Here is a 17,875-nt window from a genome sequence, read left to right on the forward strand (position 1 = left end):
TGTTGTTGTAGCAGCATACAAGTTCCCCAAAATGTTTTTGGGGAGTGTTGCTGGAGTGACAGTCCTTGGCCAAATATAAATCTGGGTCGTTCCGGTTACGTGGACCCGACTGTGGTGGGAACGAGTGAAAAGGAATCTTCTGGATTGTATGCCATAGACTCCTGCTCCGACACCATGGTCAGTCTTCTGTTTAAAAATGTGGTTTTTTGTCTGGTAAAGACGTGAAGCACTGTGACAGTATTTAGCTGCTGATATTTTCAATACTTTCAATGCCTTTAAAATCCTTTAGACGACTAATTTATGTAAACATTTCTCAATTTTGGAAAAAAATCAAACTACGAAATGTGCATAGTTTTTCAGGTTGGTTTTTTTAGAATATCGAAGAGCAACCTTTTTCAATGTAAGCCAGGAAATTCTCGAAAATAAATTTCAATTTCAAATTCTTACCTCATTAACGGCGCAAACAAATGCTGTTATATATACAGCCTTAATGATGTGTAATTCCAAGAAGCGCCAAAACAATTTCTTCGAAACAATGAAGTAATGCCTTGTAATATTACGTAAACGTTTTAGCGATGAAACAATCAATTTCGTAGCATCATTGCTACGATCAGACTTCGAGTCTTTTCTAGGCTGCTCAGTTTCAGTTTTTGGGACCCGTGCATCATTTATGTCAGCCGGTTCACGCTCTCCTAGCGACTCAATGAAACGACGATGGAAATAATGCACCTGTATGACTGTTAGTACAACGATTAGCGTTGGTGAGACCAGATGCAGGAAGAGATCTTTGGTTTTGTAACGCTCCAGGCCGATATCGTTTTGGCTGCGCGTGAAAGAAAAAACATTTTTTGTTAATAGCCAAACATATTTGTTTTCATAATTTCCATTTCATTCATACTTACAGCGTTTGTGATATATTCAAATACTCATACCAATATTGATCGAATTTATCAAATTGATAGGTGTAAATGAGTATCAGCATGGACATGGCATAGAAGATGATGAATAGCCAAAAACCATACATGACCTTGACCCACACCTTCGATGATGATTGGAAGACGAGTAAGAAGAAGAGAAATAACGCCATGTAGCATATGCGAAAACCGGTCATAAATTTTCCCGTCATGGCGCACAAGAAGATCACCAAAACTAGCATCCAAATCCATAAGCGCACTAAAAGATTTTTCACGATATCGCCAATTTTCTTGAGGAATTTCGATGTATGCTTGCGCGCCGATTCAACGGATGTATCCGAATCTATAGTTTCAAGTGCCATTGCAATAGGTGTTTTACGCTTATTGCGTTTCTCCTCGGCTTTCTCTTGGAAAAACTGCCTTGAAGTAACCCAAAACATGAGTAGAAAGAGCGTTTTGACAATTAGTGGCACACAGGGGTGTGTGCCATGCTCCTGCGGGCGCTCAAGACCGATTTGTTGCAAATTGATGCCGGCGGTCTGTGTAGAGGAGGGAATGATTAGCAGGACGCGAATAAGAAATATGATCATTAATGAACTTACATCAACTTTGGAGGGTAATTCGTCATTTTTCAAATTCATGCCATAAATATATTGCGCTATCAGTAGTAACTCGGCATAGCATACGATGAAGGGACTGGAACGCATCATGGCCTTACGCTGATTGGGTATCATCCAAAGTATGTTGGCCCAAAGTAGTAGAACGAAGGTCAGCCAACTGTGATAAATGATGGACCAGGTCTGAAAGGAGTTTAAGAGACCGTTAAACTTTCAAAATGCAATCGAAGTTTTGAGCTAAACAAATATAAAAACTAGCTCCTCAGAAAAATCTGGGAAGAACTTAAATATGCTTTTGGGATTTACTTTTTTACATTTACGATGAACATTTTACTTTTCATACTCACCATCATAGAGATATTTGTAAATATATAACTATTCTGATATATAAACTGGCCAATGCTTATAAAGCCATAGCAAATCTGATCGCATATCGTATTAGTAAATATATCGACGGATTGTGTGGACGTCTGCGTTTCCAGTGCAATTTCATCGCTTGTGATTTCTTTGGCATCACTTTTGCGTAAACGTTTCACCAGCTGATAGATAAAGTGGTATGAGAAAAGGAAATTATTTATTACACTAACTCTTAAAATAAAAACATAATCTGGAAAATAAAAATATAACAAGCAGTTAGACCATAGACAAATGGATTCGATAATAATCCAATAAACGCTCATTAACGAACACAATGAATGAGAGTGTTAATTAGTGAATTCCATCGCTGGAAGCATGAGCTGCTAAGACAAAACGTACAACAGATGTGAACAATGATGGATGCTCATAAGTAGTAGAATGACAGAGATTAATTATATGGTGGCATGTTAGTTATTATGCAGTTAGAAATTCTATTTTTTCACGCTTAAGTATGAAACGTTATCACAAAGTTTACTTAACTAAGTACAGAAGTAGAAAATTGGGTGTTTAATAAGTATTTGTTGGGTAATGGGGTAGGACAAGAGACATTTTCTTAACAGAATAAACAGCTAATTTCTACATGAAAAGATTTTTACGTATTTACACATTTAAAACTGACACCAACCCAGACAAAAACAGTATTTAACTTACCCATACAGAAAGTAAAGCCGATTTTAAAAGTAGTTAAAGCTTTTCAAAAGCTCTTCAAATGAAAAATTTTGATAAAAATCGCATAATGCCTCAGGGCAGTCGCGATCAAAATATAAACCCCGAGAGAAGCTTTTTAATAGGGCAATTCTGAAAAAGATACTTGCAAGTCGTTTGTAAGACAATTGAAAGAGAGTAGGCAAAATAGTGTGAAAGAGTTTTTTTACTCTGGCACGAAAGTCTTAAAAAAGAGCTCCCTTGCCCACTTTGGAGATGCATATCATTTTGCGGGCGCTGCTCCAACAGTCTCAATGGCCGAGTGAGCAAAGCACTGACGTGCCATTCGAGAGATCCGAGGTTGAAAGCCTCGGGTAGCGAGTATTTTTTTAATTTAATTTTCGTTTAGTTTTTAGATTTTATTGTTTTATAAAAAAAATCTTTTTCGTTTAATTTTTAAGAACTGATTTTAATATTTCCTTTTTTAAATTATTTACATTTTTAAATTTCATTGTCTTAAAAAGAAAAATATTTTTTTATAATTTCATTTAATTGGTGGGAACTATTTTTTTTATTTTTCATTTACTTTTCTTTCAATTTTTAGATTTTATTGTCTTAGCACATATTTTTTCAAATTTCTTTTGATTTTTAGGAACTGATTTTACTTTTCTCTTTTTTTAATTTTAATAATTTTAAATTAAATTTAAATTTAACTCTCATTGTCTCAACTTTTAGAAACTTATTTTTTCTGCATTAAATTATTACTTTTTATTTACTTTTCTATTAATTTTTAGATTATATTGTCTTAAAAAATATGTTTTTTAATTGACTTTTCATTAAATTTTTAGATTTTATTGTTTTTAAAGGAAATACGTTTTTTAATTTAATTTAATTTTTAACAACTTAATCTTTTCAATGTTTAAATGATTAGTTTTATTTGATTTTCTCTTAATTTTTAGATGTTATTGTTTTAAAAAGAAAAATATATTTTTTTTTATTTAATTTTCAGGAACTTTTAATTAGTTTTTTCATTTTTTAATTATTATTTTTTATTTAATTTTTTGGTTTTATTGTTTTAAAAATAAAAGTTTTAGTTTAATTTGATTTTTATATTTTAGGAAGTTATTTTAGCTTTTTTTTAAATAAATTGTTCTATTAACTTTTCTTTTACTTTTAGAATGTATTGTATTAAAAAGAAAAATATTTTATATTTCTCAATTTCACTTACTTTTTGGAAAACTATTTTATTTCTTCATTTGAATTTTTTTCTTTTTTAAATTTCACTTTCTTTAAATTTTGAGTATTTATTGTTTTAAAACAAGCAATCTTTTTTTCAATTGGATATAGTTTGTAGGAAATTGTTTTATTTATTTTTTTAATGTGATAATTTCATTTGAATTTTTTTTATTAAAACAAAATATTTTTCAATTTAATTTAATTTTTAGAAAACATATTGCTAAAAGGCAAATAATAACCGGAGAGCTCCTAGTTAGCAGATCTTTCGATTAGTCTTTCGATATGCAGAAAAGAGCTTTCAAGATAGTTTCATGAATTGATAAATGTCTTACGAAATAGAAAAGCTCTCTTTAATCGCGATTGATTTAGAGCAGTAGCGGCAATTAGGGCTTTTACTCCACATACGTCTATACAACACAACGTATGTCAAGCTTAGAAAAGCTCTGTATGCGCTGCCCATCACAAGTTTAGGCCAGCGACGCCTAGTTTTTTTATCCTGTGCGGATCAATAGAAATTCTATAGAAAGCTTTAAAAAGCTTTTCTGTGGAATTTGTTTTTCTCGTGACTGCTATAGGCATGTGTGTCGAGCTTCTTAAGCTTTCTTCACATTTTACATAGACAAGTCAACACAAAAACCAATCGCGATGTTGAAGCTTTTTATAATTCCAATAGATTTAATATGGATGCGCACAGAGTAAAAGCTTCCTCTGATCGTCACTGATATATACGTTAACAGGGCACGCCTCTGTCCAACATTGTTTTTAAAATCAAATTTGCTTTGTGCAAAGGTAAGTCCCTACTTATTTAAACTATACTATATACTTTATTTACATATACGAGCTACGATTATAAATGTATGTATGTATAATTACTAAGAGGATCGGGTGTAGTTAGGAACCGACTTGTGATCTCTAAGCCTAAGTCTTATGACAAGGATAACATGAATTGTAGACAAACAAGTTAAACACTTAAAATAAATGTTGGGGTTAATTGATTATTATGATGGTTTTTTTTTTTATATAGCAAACTTTAGTTAGTTGAAAGATTTTTAAATTTGAGTTTTTTTTTCATTTAACACACAGGTTAGTTTACGTACAGGTGTCGTCTCAGTCGGTTCGATAGTACTTTTTGGACGTTGGTCACGACGTAACGAAACCTAAAGTAAAAGTAGAAAAGCATAAACTTAAAAACAAAACGCAATTGAAAGCAATAAAGATGTGCTGAAAATTATTTAAGTTTCTTTTTCAAAATTTCGAAAGAAATTTAGTTGTTATTAGAAAAGTGTGCTGGAAATGAGAGGGGAAAGGAAGAAGGGTATTAAGGACAAAACAAAAAAGGATATAAATACTTGGTACGAATAAGGAAAATAAAATTTCAGTAAAAAGCTTTAGTTAACTATTAAAAAAATATAAGAAATAATGAAAAATGCAAATTTTGAGTTAAAAACAATTTTTGCAGAGTAATTTGGTAATCAACAAAATAATAAAAATAAAAAAAATAAAAAAATAATCAAATATTCAATTCAGGTTTACAATACAGTTGCGTAAATAGTAAAATTTTATCTTACTACTTTTTATATTAAAAAAAAAATACTTTTAAAAGTGAAAAAATAAGAAGGCCACAGGACAAAGTAATTTTAATATGAATACAAAATAAAATTGTGTATAATTAAGTTCGGGTAAAAATTTTTATTTAAGTTATGCACTAGGGCGGGTCAATTTTCTTTGACTATGTGCGTATAACATAGAAGAATGCTTTCTGTAATTTTAAGCAAATTTGCTGAAGAAACCAAGGGTCTAAAATCAATTTGGAGTTTGCCAAATTGCAAAAATAGGTTACGAAGAAAATGTGAACATTTTCCCTGTTGCGCCCTCTGCTGGGAGTTTTAAGAAAAAAGTAAGTGCACAAATGGGCTCCTCATGGCAAACTCCAAATTGATTTTAGACCCATGGTTTCTTTGGCAAATTTGCTTAGAATTACACGTAGAATTCTTCAGTATTAAAAGCTCATAGTCGAAAAAATATATACTCGACGCCTTTAATTTAAGACCAGTTTCACTTAGTTTATAGTTTTAGTTTATTAAAAGTGATTTTAGAAGTTTGAATTTTATGTGGTCCATATACATATTTCAGGAACTTTAAAAGCCTTAACCTTTCCATATACCAATTAGAACTAGTTGGATTACACAGTGGAACAGCAATTTTAGGGCCTAAACCAACTACGCCTAAACGGCAGTTCCCATACGTGATAGTCAAACCACAAGAAGATCTCGCTCAACCTCATCACACATTTTTACAGTAGATTCAATTTTCACCTTTTTATACCTATTTACAAATAAATTCCAATTGTGGAACATATTTCTCGGCTTCGGATACATAAATCTTTTGTGAGTATTTTTTTCGTGGAGCATTTTAACCCCTTAACTCTTACCACAATGAGTCTTGTTTATCTAGAACAAGTTCCGGGCAAGTTTTTTTAAAATCAAGTGGCGTGTAGGTAAATAATATTAAAAATTTTTGCCAAAAATTTCCGGGAAATTTTCTAGCTCTCGCCGTAAGAATCACCTTATACCTTATAGTTTCATGTTGTTTATAAACTAGGTTCAATAGAGCCGTAAAAAATAAAACCTTTCTTTTTAAGGAAACTCCCTAAAAGTCAACCGAAGTGGGGGCTAAAGCGTTAAAACCTAACAAGCACCGAAAACAATGGACCTAAACGATCCTTTAAGGTCAAAAATAAATGAATTTCTAAAGAAAAACCAAATATTTTTTTCGAATTTTAATAACTGCCAAACAAACTGCCTATTCAAACGAACTATTAACGCGGTGAATATCCCAGTTAAAACTTTAAAGCAAAGAAAGGAATAAGTTTTTATTACTTCAAATCGTCTAATAACATCCAGAGGAATTTTTACAAAAAAGGTAGTCCAATTATAACTTAAACAACCGCATTTATATGCAAGTTTCCAGTAATGTTTAGATGCATGTATGTTAATGAAACTATGCTAAATTTTTTTTTTTGCTTACAGTCAGGCGTTGTGCACGTGTCCAACTATCCTTTTTACTACTACGCAATGAATGTGTCGTTACGCGAGATATTTGACGATTTAATCTACTACCATTTTCTAATTGGCCTTTGGCGGGTTTGGGCTTTGCAGTGACCTAAGCATGCCGGACGGGTTATCAAATTTGGGGTAGTGCACAGAATTACAAAATATATTTTAGAATTTACATATCATATTAATAGAGTAAAAAATACATTAATATTTGTTGTTTTTGTAAATATACGAATACATATTTTTGTTTTGTAGGTGTTGCGTTCGAATTGGATTTTTGTTTTTCGGAGCAGCAGTGGTAGCATTGTTGGTTTGGACGCAAAAGCAGCATTAAAAGAAAGGAAAGAGATTCAAGTTTGAAATTTTGTTTAGTCAAATTAGTTCACATACGAATTTCGCTTTTATATAAAAACAAAAAAGTCGGGCACAATAAAGCCAAAAGCCTTTTTTTAGAGATGGGGTATTATTTGTGTTAAAAAGTGTAGCGTACATATATTTTTTTTAATTGATATGAAAATGCAATTGCTGTTTTTTGTTTTTGTTGTAGTGTGCATTCTTCGATTAGTTAATACAGAATAACCATGAAATTGGTTAAAATGCAAATAAGACCCCCGCAAAGTATTAGATATGTATGTATGCAGTAAGAATATTTTTTTTTTTTTTTTTTACTTTGGTAAGTTCAAAAAAATACATTTTGAAATTTATCTTAATACTCACATTTGCATTGCTTAGGCACTTGGCGGTGAGCGCAAGCACAAAATATGTTAACAGCATTAAAATAGGAAGAATGAAGGAGTCGAAACTGTACTTCAAATTGTAGCTCATAACGCGTATATCCCGATCGCAGGACGATAGGACCAACGGCTCCAGGCCGATCAGTCTGAAAAGATGTGTATATTAATTTAAGCGCATTTGCTTACAACATGCTATGTATGAATGTTAGGGTGGTCCGTACAATATCAACATCTAAAATTTTTTATGGGGCCCCCCTTTATTTTCTTTTGCGTGCAAAATAAAAACATCCATAAGAGTTAAAAAATTTTAAATTAATTTTTAGAGGTCGCTAACAGGGTTTGATTTAAAAATTTTTTTTTTATCGCAAAAATTCGACAAAACTTTGACTTAAAATCTGATCAATTTGACATATTACTGAAACTTATTAATATAAATTCATAAATTAGCCGAGTTATAGGTGGCCAAAATAAAAATTTTGTAGAATATCTGCGATTTAAAAAATAATAATTTTTTCAAACTCTTGTAGCGACTGCCATTTGTGTTAAGTTTTGAAATTTCCGCGGATGTTTTTGTTTTGTACGCAAGCCTTCATTTTGATGTTGCTATTTGAATGACCACCCTAATGTATGCACATTTTACTTACCTTGCTATTAAATTATCACTACTCAAATAATGTTGCGCCCATGGCGTTTGATATGCGACAATACACACCGAGTGCAATGCAATCATCAGCATGAGAAAACGCAGCAGCACGGAGAATCCTCTGTGGTTAGGGATTGTTAATGAAAATATTGGCATTAATATTACCAGATAAATATATTTTGCTACAATAGAAATTTTTTCTTTAAATCACACTCACTGTCGCAGCGAATTATAGGTGGCCCAGTATGTGCCACTCAACAGGAATATGAGAAAGTATAATCCAGCAGGCGCTGACGGCCGCAGCACGGATATAACAAAGAGCATCGCCAGGCAGAAGAGTGGTGCTAGAGAGAGAAAGAGATGCAAAATATAAAATGTAAAAGCATAAACAGACGGCAGCGTTTGATCCGGATCAACTCGGGAATTAACTGCAGTTGATCCGGATTAAGTCCGAGTTAATCCGGATCAACGCTGCCGTCTGTTTAAGCTTTAAGATGCATAAATTTGAGTGAAATAAAATAATACATAAAGAAGATATTAAGGTTTGCTGTTGGAAATCAAAATAATTACTCGAAAGGCATTAGAGCCTTTAAGATTAGAATCGGCAAAAAAAATCCTTATGACAGACTCGAACTAAAAGTTTTTAATGTGTAAACATCAGTGTTGCGAGATTTAAAACCCTTTTTGATTTTAAATCCTCTTTTAATTAAGAAATCTATTTATTTGGGATTTGATTTGTCGGACAAATAAAATATAAAATTTATTTGGGATTTGATTCCTCAACCAAATAATTTGTGATTTCATTTGCACTGGAAAAATTGGAAAAATCTCGAAAATCGTGCTTGTATTACATAAAAAGTATTTTTTTTTAAATTCACGAATCAAATTTATTTGCTCGACAAATCAAATCACAAATAAAATAAATTTTTTATTTGAAGGAGGATTAAAATCAAATAAATTTTATTTCTTATTTGTCCGACGAAGCAAATCACAAATAAATTTTATTCATGATTTGATTCGTCGAACAAATAATAAATTTATATTATTTAGGAATTGAATTGAAATACCACTTCAAAATCACGCAACTCTGGTAAACATTTTAGCCCTCGGTATGGGTATAATTTTTTTCAAGTCGGCCGAAAATTTGTAACTGCTTCTTATGTAACCCAGCAGAAAATCTGTAATCGATTTTTGTGTGTACAAATGAACACTTCTGGACTAGCTCAGTGATATTTAAGGACCAATTCGGGACCCGTTGGTGACTATTTCAGGAACATTTCGTGCCTGGACCGGGATCATTTTGGAACTAGTTGAGGACTATATTAGCGTTAATTCAAGACTTGCTCGAGATCATTTCGGGCCACGTTCACGACTTTTTCGAGGCTAGTTCAGGACTATTTTAGGACCACTTCGGAATAGTTAACGACAATAACAGGGCCATTTCGGGATTACTTCAGGAACATTTCGGGACTTGATCAGGATTGTTTTGAGCCTAGTTCAGGAGCATTTCGGTACTTGTTCATTTTTAAGACTTGTTCTAGATCATTTCGGGAAAAGTGCAGGACTTTTTCAGAACCACTTCAGGACTACTTCAGGACAATTTTGACACTAGTTCGGGGTAGTTCGAAATTACTCACGAAATGATGCTAAATTAGTCCTGAACTATTTCCGACAATATGAAATTAAATTAATGTTTGATTTCTAATCTAACTTATTTATGTACTGGTACTCACGCCTTTTCTATCACGTTATAGGGATGCACGATGATTATATTGGTTGGTTTTTTGGAGCTTTACAGAGGAGTGTTAGCTGGTTTTGCAGTGATTAAAGAGTTACTAGAACTAGGTAAGGCTAACTACTACTACGCTATAGATCGATATTTCTATTAGTGTCCCGAGGGGGACAACCAGACTGTGTACGAGTATTCACCCATGTCCAAGCCAGCGATCTACAGGTCAGTTGTAGAAACTAGGTCTGCAGGCGTTCGACTTGCTGTTGCTCTCTCTAATTATTTACAATATCACGTTGGGGTGACAATCTGTCCGATCTCGTCCGATATGATATATATCTGATAAAAGGGCATTATATGTACTTTCATTTGGTGTATAAATTGTCTGCTGCCTCTTGCTGCTGTTTGATAAAATTACCTACTACGTCGTCAAAGTCAAAAACGAACAAATATTTAACGTGTGGATGGACCGGAAGTCCATTTTTTTTAAATGGGACGTATATGCTTTTACAACAGATTCGGATTCTGCGGCCGAAAATAAGTAACTTTTGTTAGAAACGTTTCTCTGGAATGGACTTCCGGTCTGTTTAACCCACTTCCGGTCGAAACCGACTTGGTAGTTCATATTTTTCCGTTTTCCATTAAACAATTTTCCTCCATTTTTGGAGAGATGGACGGGTGGTCTGGGACACACGGTATATGGGCGATGTGTGTGGTTGTAGGCCGATTTTGTTGAATTTCAAATCAACGTCTTTTAAGATTCTCAGAAGAACGTGTGCACGATTTTAAGCCATATCACAGTATATTTCTAAGACCCGTGGTACGGACGTGCGATTAGAAATACTTTTACCGCTAGTTGGCACTAGTGCCGAGAACATCCTTATTAGTTGACCAATTTAGCTGAAATTAAGAACGTGACTGTGGGACATTGTTTTTAAATTCATCACAAAGCTACGCAGACGGAGTCGCGGTTATCAGCTGGTATTATATAACCTAGCTTGAACGTAGAGGGGTAGAAATATTTACAAATAATGCACTTGAAATTTCTTTTTCTTGTCACAAAAAAAAAAAATTATAAAAAATTCCACCGATTCAAATTTGTATCCAACCTCAAAAAAGGAGAAGGTTATCAATTCGTCGGAATATTTTTTATTTTTATTTTTTTTATATATATGTTACCAAATAACTTTGGAGTACGTTAACAGATTTCTATAATTCTTTTTTTGGTGGTACCTCCGAGATGGTCCCATACTAATTTTATTTAGATCCGATCATTGGATCATGAAGAAATTAACGGTAATCTTAAATTGTTTAATGAGAATTGTAGTCGGTTTTGTTTTTTTGCCTAAAAATTACTTGTTTACTTACATATTCTTATTAATCCATCGAAGAATGCTTCATCATCTGGATTAACATTGTCATCCGATTCTCGCAACGGAATCGGTATAGCTTCTCCAATTTCTAACTGCAGAGTAATTGGTGGTGGTGTTTGTGATAGCTTTTTTATGATTATAAATGAAACTACCACTGTGATGAAAACCAACAAATCCGGCGCATGCCATTCAATGGCGGCTATTGGACTAAAAAAAAAAATTTTTTTAAAGAAACAAAATGCGATTAGTTTATAGTCATTATTAATTTATGTAGTTTACTTTACTTACTGTAGGTTTTGCAAATTAATGAATCCGATGTGTCGCAACAGTTGTTGCGTAAATGAACACATAGCGAAGATCGATTCGATCTTCATAGCAATTATTGTCACTTGCAGTACTATATGACATAATAGTAGTAGTGCACATAGTGCGATGAGTATGATGAAAAACGGTCCTACGGAACTTTTAAAATTACGACTGTTGGCGATGGGGATAAAGGGCGTTATAAAAAACATTAACAGGTACACGAACGAGATACCGGCAGGGCGGAATAGTGCGGCTGAAAAGGAAGAAATATACGATATGAGTAACCAACTGCACGTACGTCAAAGGAATTCCCCTTTTGACTAAATAAAAAAAAAAACAATCATCAAGTAATTTTTACTTTTTCCATCACTTACCCAGCACCAGTACCGTCGGCACCACCACATATTGCACCGCAAGACAGCCATAGCTGATTGCCATTTTGTGGAAGAATTAAGTGTGTTCTTACTACTATCGAGGTTGAAGTACCTGCGTCAGCTGCTGGTTTTGTTGTTTTTGCGGCATCACCAGCCGAAATTGGTCACATTGGGGCCCACTAAAAATAAAAGAAAAAAAAAACAAAGTTAATGAAATAACATCTATATCTTATAATGTTATTTTTGAAAAAATTTATATATGTACATGAAAGTTTTCGATAAACACCAGAAGTTATAAATAAATCTCGAGAAGGCCCGAGAGTTCCCAAAAAAAAAAATACCGAATATTCCCGAAAAGTAAAACACGAAAAATCTCGCAAAGTTCCAAAGGGGTTCGAAAGAAGCCTGAAAAGCATTAAAATGGAGTAGAAATTCCTCGCAAATACCGAAACATCTTACAATGTTCCGAAAATTCAAAAGTATTGAAAAAATACTAAAAGATTCCGAAAAATAAAACGTGAATTATACCGAAAATATCTAGTAAAGTTTTGCAAAAACACCAGAAGCTTCCGAAAAGGCGCGAAAGCCAAAATACGAAGAGTACCGAAAAAATTTTGAGCGGAACCGAAATGCACCGTTAACATTTCGATGTCGATTTTCGAGAGGTGCCGAAAAATCTTTGAGCAGTACCAAGCAGTTCCGAAGAAATATAAAAAAAAACCCCCGAAAAGTAAAACACTAATCCGGGAGGCCCCGAGCAATCGCAGTGAAAAATAGTAATAAGTACCACATGGAGGATCCCGAAAAAAATCGGAAAATCACGAAAACATTCCAGAAATTCTTGAAAGGCCCCGATAAAACACGGAAAAAGTAGAGAATTTAAAAAAAAATAAAAAATCCCAAAAGCCTTAAAAACTATGTAACATACGGGGAACTTACTTAAAAAACTTAATAAAATGAGATAAGTAAAATTTTTTCAAGTCGTAACCAGCACAGCTGTTTTGGTAATTTTTCTACAAAAATTTGATAAGTTTAATTGTTTATTTTTCGAGTTTGGTAACCTGATAATTTATTCTGCAGTTTGGTAACTTTTTGGAATGAAGTCATTAATGAATTAGTTTGGGCTATCAACCTCAAAGGTGTGCACCATACGAGAATTTCAGGAATTCTTGCACGCCTTAGAGCGTTGAACTTTTGGAAAACATTTCGACCACTTTTTGATATTTATTGGTAGTCACCTCGTACATATACTTGATACAGGTTAGTTTTGAGGTGCTTCAAAGTTTTAGGTTTATCCGAAAGTTCACTAAAACGTTCAAAAGATGTACAATCGCTTAAACTCAGTGGTCAAATTGCTAAACAAAATTAGACTAAGTGATGGAAATTTATTTTAATTTATATGGTTTTTGTTAAAGCCTGAGAAATTTATTTAGTAAATAAAAAAAATTTGAACTTGAAAAACGTTGTGAATATTAAAAAAAAAAAACACAACATGCGAACACTTAATTGAGCCACTGTATATACGAGTATTTTGATACATACATATCTATGAGGGGTTGGTGTCGTGTGGGGAATCTTCACCGGCTGGGCACTAATTGGGTATATCGGAGTCGAGTTTGGATAGATAGCTGTTTCCAGTATCTAGATCTAGTGGGCCATGTAGCAGCTGTAGTTCAATGTCTGCAACAGGTGGAGATTGAGTTTCTATCACTCATATGTAGGTTGAGAGTTGCAGAAGGTGGTGACAGGCACTCTATGAATGTCGTTTATCGCTTGTCTGTACATCGTTGGCTCCAGTGTACTATGTAGGTCTGGACTGCGTCCTTATACTGAAAAAGATGCGCACCAAAAACAGCTTGCTGAGCATTTAGTACTAGGGCGTGGCTATGAAGATGTTGCTCAGGGACATCAGCAGGCATTCTGTCGCTGTCCGAATTGCAGCGTTTTGAACAGTCTGTGACTTCGTCCACTGCGTTCAAATATTTAGTTCGAGGCGACCAAATAGGTGCAGCATAATTTCCAACCGACCAACCAGCAGCCTTGTATGTTGCCACCAACCTCCATGTTTTTTTGCCCCAGTTGTTGCCGGCGAGCGACTTGAGCACCTCCTTGTTTCGGCTCTGTGGTTTACTCATTCCGACCACAGCCGGGTGAATAACTGGGGTTTTTCCGGACAAGGACTGTTGTTTCGGGGACCTAACGCCGTTTAGTTTGGCGACCTCATCAATTGTTAAATAGGGCGATCTTTAACTTTCGTTTGGAATGACTTGGTTGCTCAATAGTATTAAAAATATAAATTGATTGCAGTATTACCTTTATATACCATATCTCATTGCATCCGACTTTTAAGGCCAATTTGTCTATCAATTGTCCAATTGGTTCAAGGGCGAACACTGTCAAATGATAATAACATGCACCCCAATGAAAAAGAACCGCACATATGCAACTAAATTTAAATGCGATAGCAAAACACTCGTCAGCTGCACAACAAACGAGTAGGAGAAACATTGCATAAGGATTAGCGAACAAGGAGACGTACAATATATTTTATCAGGTCAGGGAAAAGGAAGAAGAACACATCGTTAATACGGCAAATTAGTAGTCGCACCAAGCCAGCTGCATGGAGCAATGCATTGCCTAATAAGGGTATTCATGAGTTCATGGGCAGCGACAACTGTACGTATGTAACTAAATGTGGTAGATAATAATGTTTCTGTAATTTTATAATTTCATTAAAGCAGAATATGACTGTCGTATTTCGAGAACTACAAATTCATATGTAGTTTAAAAATTTAAGTAACAAAAGAAGTAAGGCAATTGAAGCAAGAAAAGTAGCAAAAGTTGTAAGGGCAGGAAATGTGGGCGCCGCCATACACAATCCGCTACACATTGCGTGACTTTCACATTGAATTAACCTAACTAATACGCTAGTTAGCCTTTCAGCTGCTAACCGAAATGGGGGTTAAAGTAAGACAAAAAACATATTTCAGAACAATGAGGAAAAGCCATCTGCACTAACGAAGCAACATTCCTAGTTACTGCAGTTGAGTAAAAAAAAACTTAAGCGCACACCCACATAAAACAAAAATGCCATAAAAAAAAGAAAACATGACAGTTGAGGTTGAAATAGGCTTTCCATTGTCAGTGTCAAGTCTTGCAAGTACTTATGTATATACATACATGCCTATGTCTGTTTGTGCGAGTGTGTCCTTTAATTAAAAAAACTAATTTGCGGAAATAAACATTGCCACACTTTTTTTAATTATAGTTGAGTCAACAACTAGCTGCTGCTGGTCAGACGGCACGTACATGTGAAGCAGAGCCAAGCCAAAGTAAATTATAGAGCCTACTACGAGAAGAGTGGGCAAAAATAGGAGCAGATTGCTCGACAGGTTGCCTGACTTCATTCTTAAAAAATGGCTAGCGAGCGCGTAGAAGAAGAGGAAGGAGGGACAAATAGTTGAAGGCAATGTTGCCACATCAAAGAAATTTGTCCTACAGAAATGTGCACACAAAATCTAACAAAAGTTCAAGATCAGAGAAAAATCACCACATTATACTTCAAGAAAGGCAACGTTGAAAAAAAAATGTTTTTTATGTGTCAGAAAGAGCCGTTGCGTAAGTCCAGATATTAATCGGACCGTGCCTACGCACTACGTTGGCGTTGTCTTCTAACGGTGTAAGTACTCCAGTTATGGGGACGATGAGGAACTTCTGCTCTCGACCTAGCCGACGGAAGCAAGTACTCCGACTAGAAAGATATTTGGAGTGGACAAGAAAATATGTAAGTTTTACCGCTCTAGAGGCGTCAGCGAGCTTGAGACCAAGAGGTAAGCTTTGCTGCCAATGGTCAAGCGTGAAAAAGGAGCTCGCTCCACTGTTGAGGGGCTGTGGAAAAAGGGATCGCTTCCATACCACCAACTCTCCAGAAACCCACAACTCCCTAAAAACGAAGACAAGAGCGCCCGATAAAAGGGTACATGCGGGACCAACGCCTCCAAGGACGATGGTGACCTTCGCCGACGTTACAAAGGCGACAAAAAAAACTAGCGGTCGCTGCCATCTATCCCTGATGTGGTGAGACAACTACGAAAGGGCTCCTCTAAGCCCAAATTCAGCTCCTTTACCCAAAAAACGGTCTATGTTCCTTTTCGGAACCAGCTTCCACCTCCGTTGACAGGATATTTAGCCTTGCCGAGGGTCAGAATTCGGACTTGCGGCTAGCCGGAAAGCGCTTAACAGGGTCTATCGAGGTCCCACCGCTGAGTTAACTCTAGCTGACGACGCGTTTTGTGCTGATACTCTGGATAGGCAAGGGTCGCTGGCCAGCTGGGCCTGCGATGGCCTCCACTGCCAATGCCGAAGGCGCAGCGGCCAAAAAAAGGCCTTGTTGCTCAAAGGACGGTCGCCTGAAGAGCGACAAGACTGCTCAAAAGATGGCACACGCCTTGCACATTGCAACCCAATGGCGAACGACAAAGGCAAAAGGCAGCACAAAAGATTCATAACAGCCTCTGGTGGAACCTTTGAGCGGCTGATAGATTTTAGCAGACAGGGAACTGCAGACTGTATCTCTGCATCTACACAAAATAGGACTCTCTGCGGCGACGAACTGCAGGTTTTGTGGGTAGAAGAGGAAACCTCGGATCATATATCGACGCCTCCAAACCATACTATGCTAAGTCTGACTAAGTCTATGTTGACTCAGCATGGTATGGTTTGGAAGTCGACATTATGTGATTGCCCGCGTATAACTCGACTTAGACTTACAACACCTTGACGAACGATTACACCGGCACCAAAAAAGTTTGTGTGTGAGATTTTAATTAGACCTACCTGTCTACATGTATTTCGAACCGCTCAATCCGAATCTGAGGTCCGTTTGAATCGTAATCCCTCAAAATGTCGAGTAAACTACGAAAAACCCAAAACATTTCAAACAATTTGCAATTTTCGCAATTTACTCGAAACTCGTACACCCTACGAGTCAAACGGACCTCAGATTCGGTAGGTGGGTCTGGTTAAAAGCACACACCACTTTTTTTCTGTGCCCCGGTGTTATCATCTTTATCCAGAATCTGGAACATGACAGCCTCCTATATCCTTAATTTCATGAATACATTAAGAGTGGATTGGCTATAGTTAAGGCTTAGCTCATCTAGTTAGGTCGCAGCGCCATATGCCCTATCAATAACCATATTCCAGAAGTCAGTGAAGTTTTACGGAGGAACACATTATGATGTTGCTTTAAAAATGCCACAAACTTTTTTAATAAAAATTTTTGAAACGCGCTCTTCATCTTCAAAATAGCTTTAAATTATTTATATAACAAGTTAAAACCTTTTGCATAAGGGTACCTTCACACAGGAAGCGGAGCCGAGCCGAGTGAAGCCGTTCCGAGCTGAGTGAAGCTTTCAAACTGCTGTGTATGAAAATGTTTATACAGCAATCTTATGGAAAAGCGGTTTGGAGCTGAAAGCAAAGCAGTTTTTGATTTTGAATTTTCGATTTCATTTTTATGTTTCATAACGCAGCTGCAAACAAGATATCAAAATATTCAAATAAAAACGAGTTTTACCATGAATCTTTTGAATAAAATTGAGCAAATATTTTTGCCGCTTTTCAATGACAGTAAGTTTTGTGGTATCTTTGCAGCTGAGTACATGAGAAAAACTCCGTTACGCTTCGTTCAGTGTGAACACCAGCAGCTTCGCTTTGTTCCGCCTTGCTTCGCTCGGCGCCGCTCGGCTTTCTGTGTGAACGCACCTAAAATATGTTAGCCTTATTCGACTTACACTTGTGGGGTTTTTTTTTTTTAATGAATGAAGTCC

General features: G+C 35.4%; 1 protein-coding gene across 5 annotated transcripts in view; it reads right to left on the minus strand.

Annotated features, from left to right (window-relative positions):
• The window catches only part of LOC118740764 (piezo-type mechanosensitive ion channel component), a 116,689-nt gene that overhangs the window by 45,266 nt on the left and 53,548 nt on the right, over positions 1-17,875 (minus strand). For 2 of the 5 annotated variants that reach the window (XM_036472426.1, XM_036472429.1), the window contains exons 3-13: positions 12,045-12,223; positions 11,653-11,923; positions 11,360-11,571; positions 8,480-8,606; positions 8,264-8,383; positions 7,603-7,765; positions 6,857-6,991; positions 1,879-2,070; positions 1,517-1,714; positions 903-1,453; positions 448-823 (exon numbers count right to left, since the gene is read on the minus strand). In XM_036472426.1, the coding sequence (XP_036328319.1) occupies positions 448-823; positions 903-1,453; positions 1,517-1,714; positions 1,879-2,070; positions 6,857-6,991; positions 7,603-7,765; positions 8,264-8,383; positions 8,480-8,606; positions 11,360-11,571; positions 11,653-11,923; positions 12,045-12,108 (2,409 nt within the window). In that variant the 5' untranslated portion in view covers positions 12,109-12,223. Of the gene's footprint in view, positions 1-447; positions 824-902; positions 1,715-1,878; positions 2,071-4,926; positions 4,987-6,856; positions 6,992-7,602; positions 7,766-8,263; positions 8,384-8,479; positions 8,607-11,359; positions 11,572-11,652; positions 11,924-12,044; positions 12,224-17,875 lie in introns of all 5 variants that reach the window. The other 3 variants (XM_036472427.1, XM_036472428.1, XM_036472425.1) reach the window with 3 other exon arrangements.

The sequence above is a fragment of the Rhagoletis pomonella genome, unplaced genomic scaffold (assembly GCF_013731165.1).
Source record: "Rhagoletis pomonella isolate Grant_MI unplaced genomic scaffold, Rhpom_1.0 Rhpom_scaffold_00006, whole genome shotgun sequence".
In the NCBI taxonomy this organism is placed as follows: Eukaryota; Metazoa; Arthropoda; class Insecta; order Diptera; family Tephritidae; genus Rhagoletis; species Rhagoletis pomonella.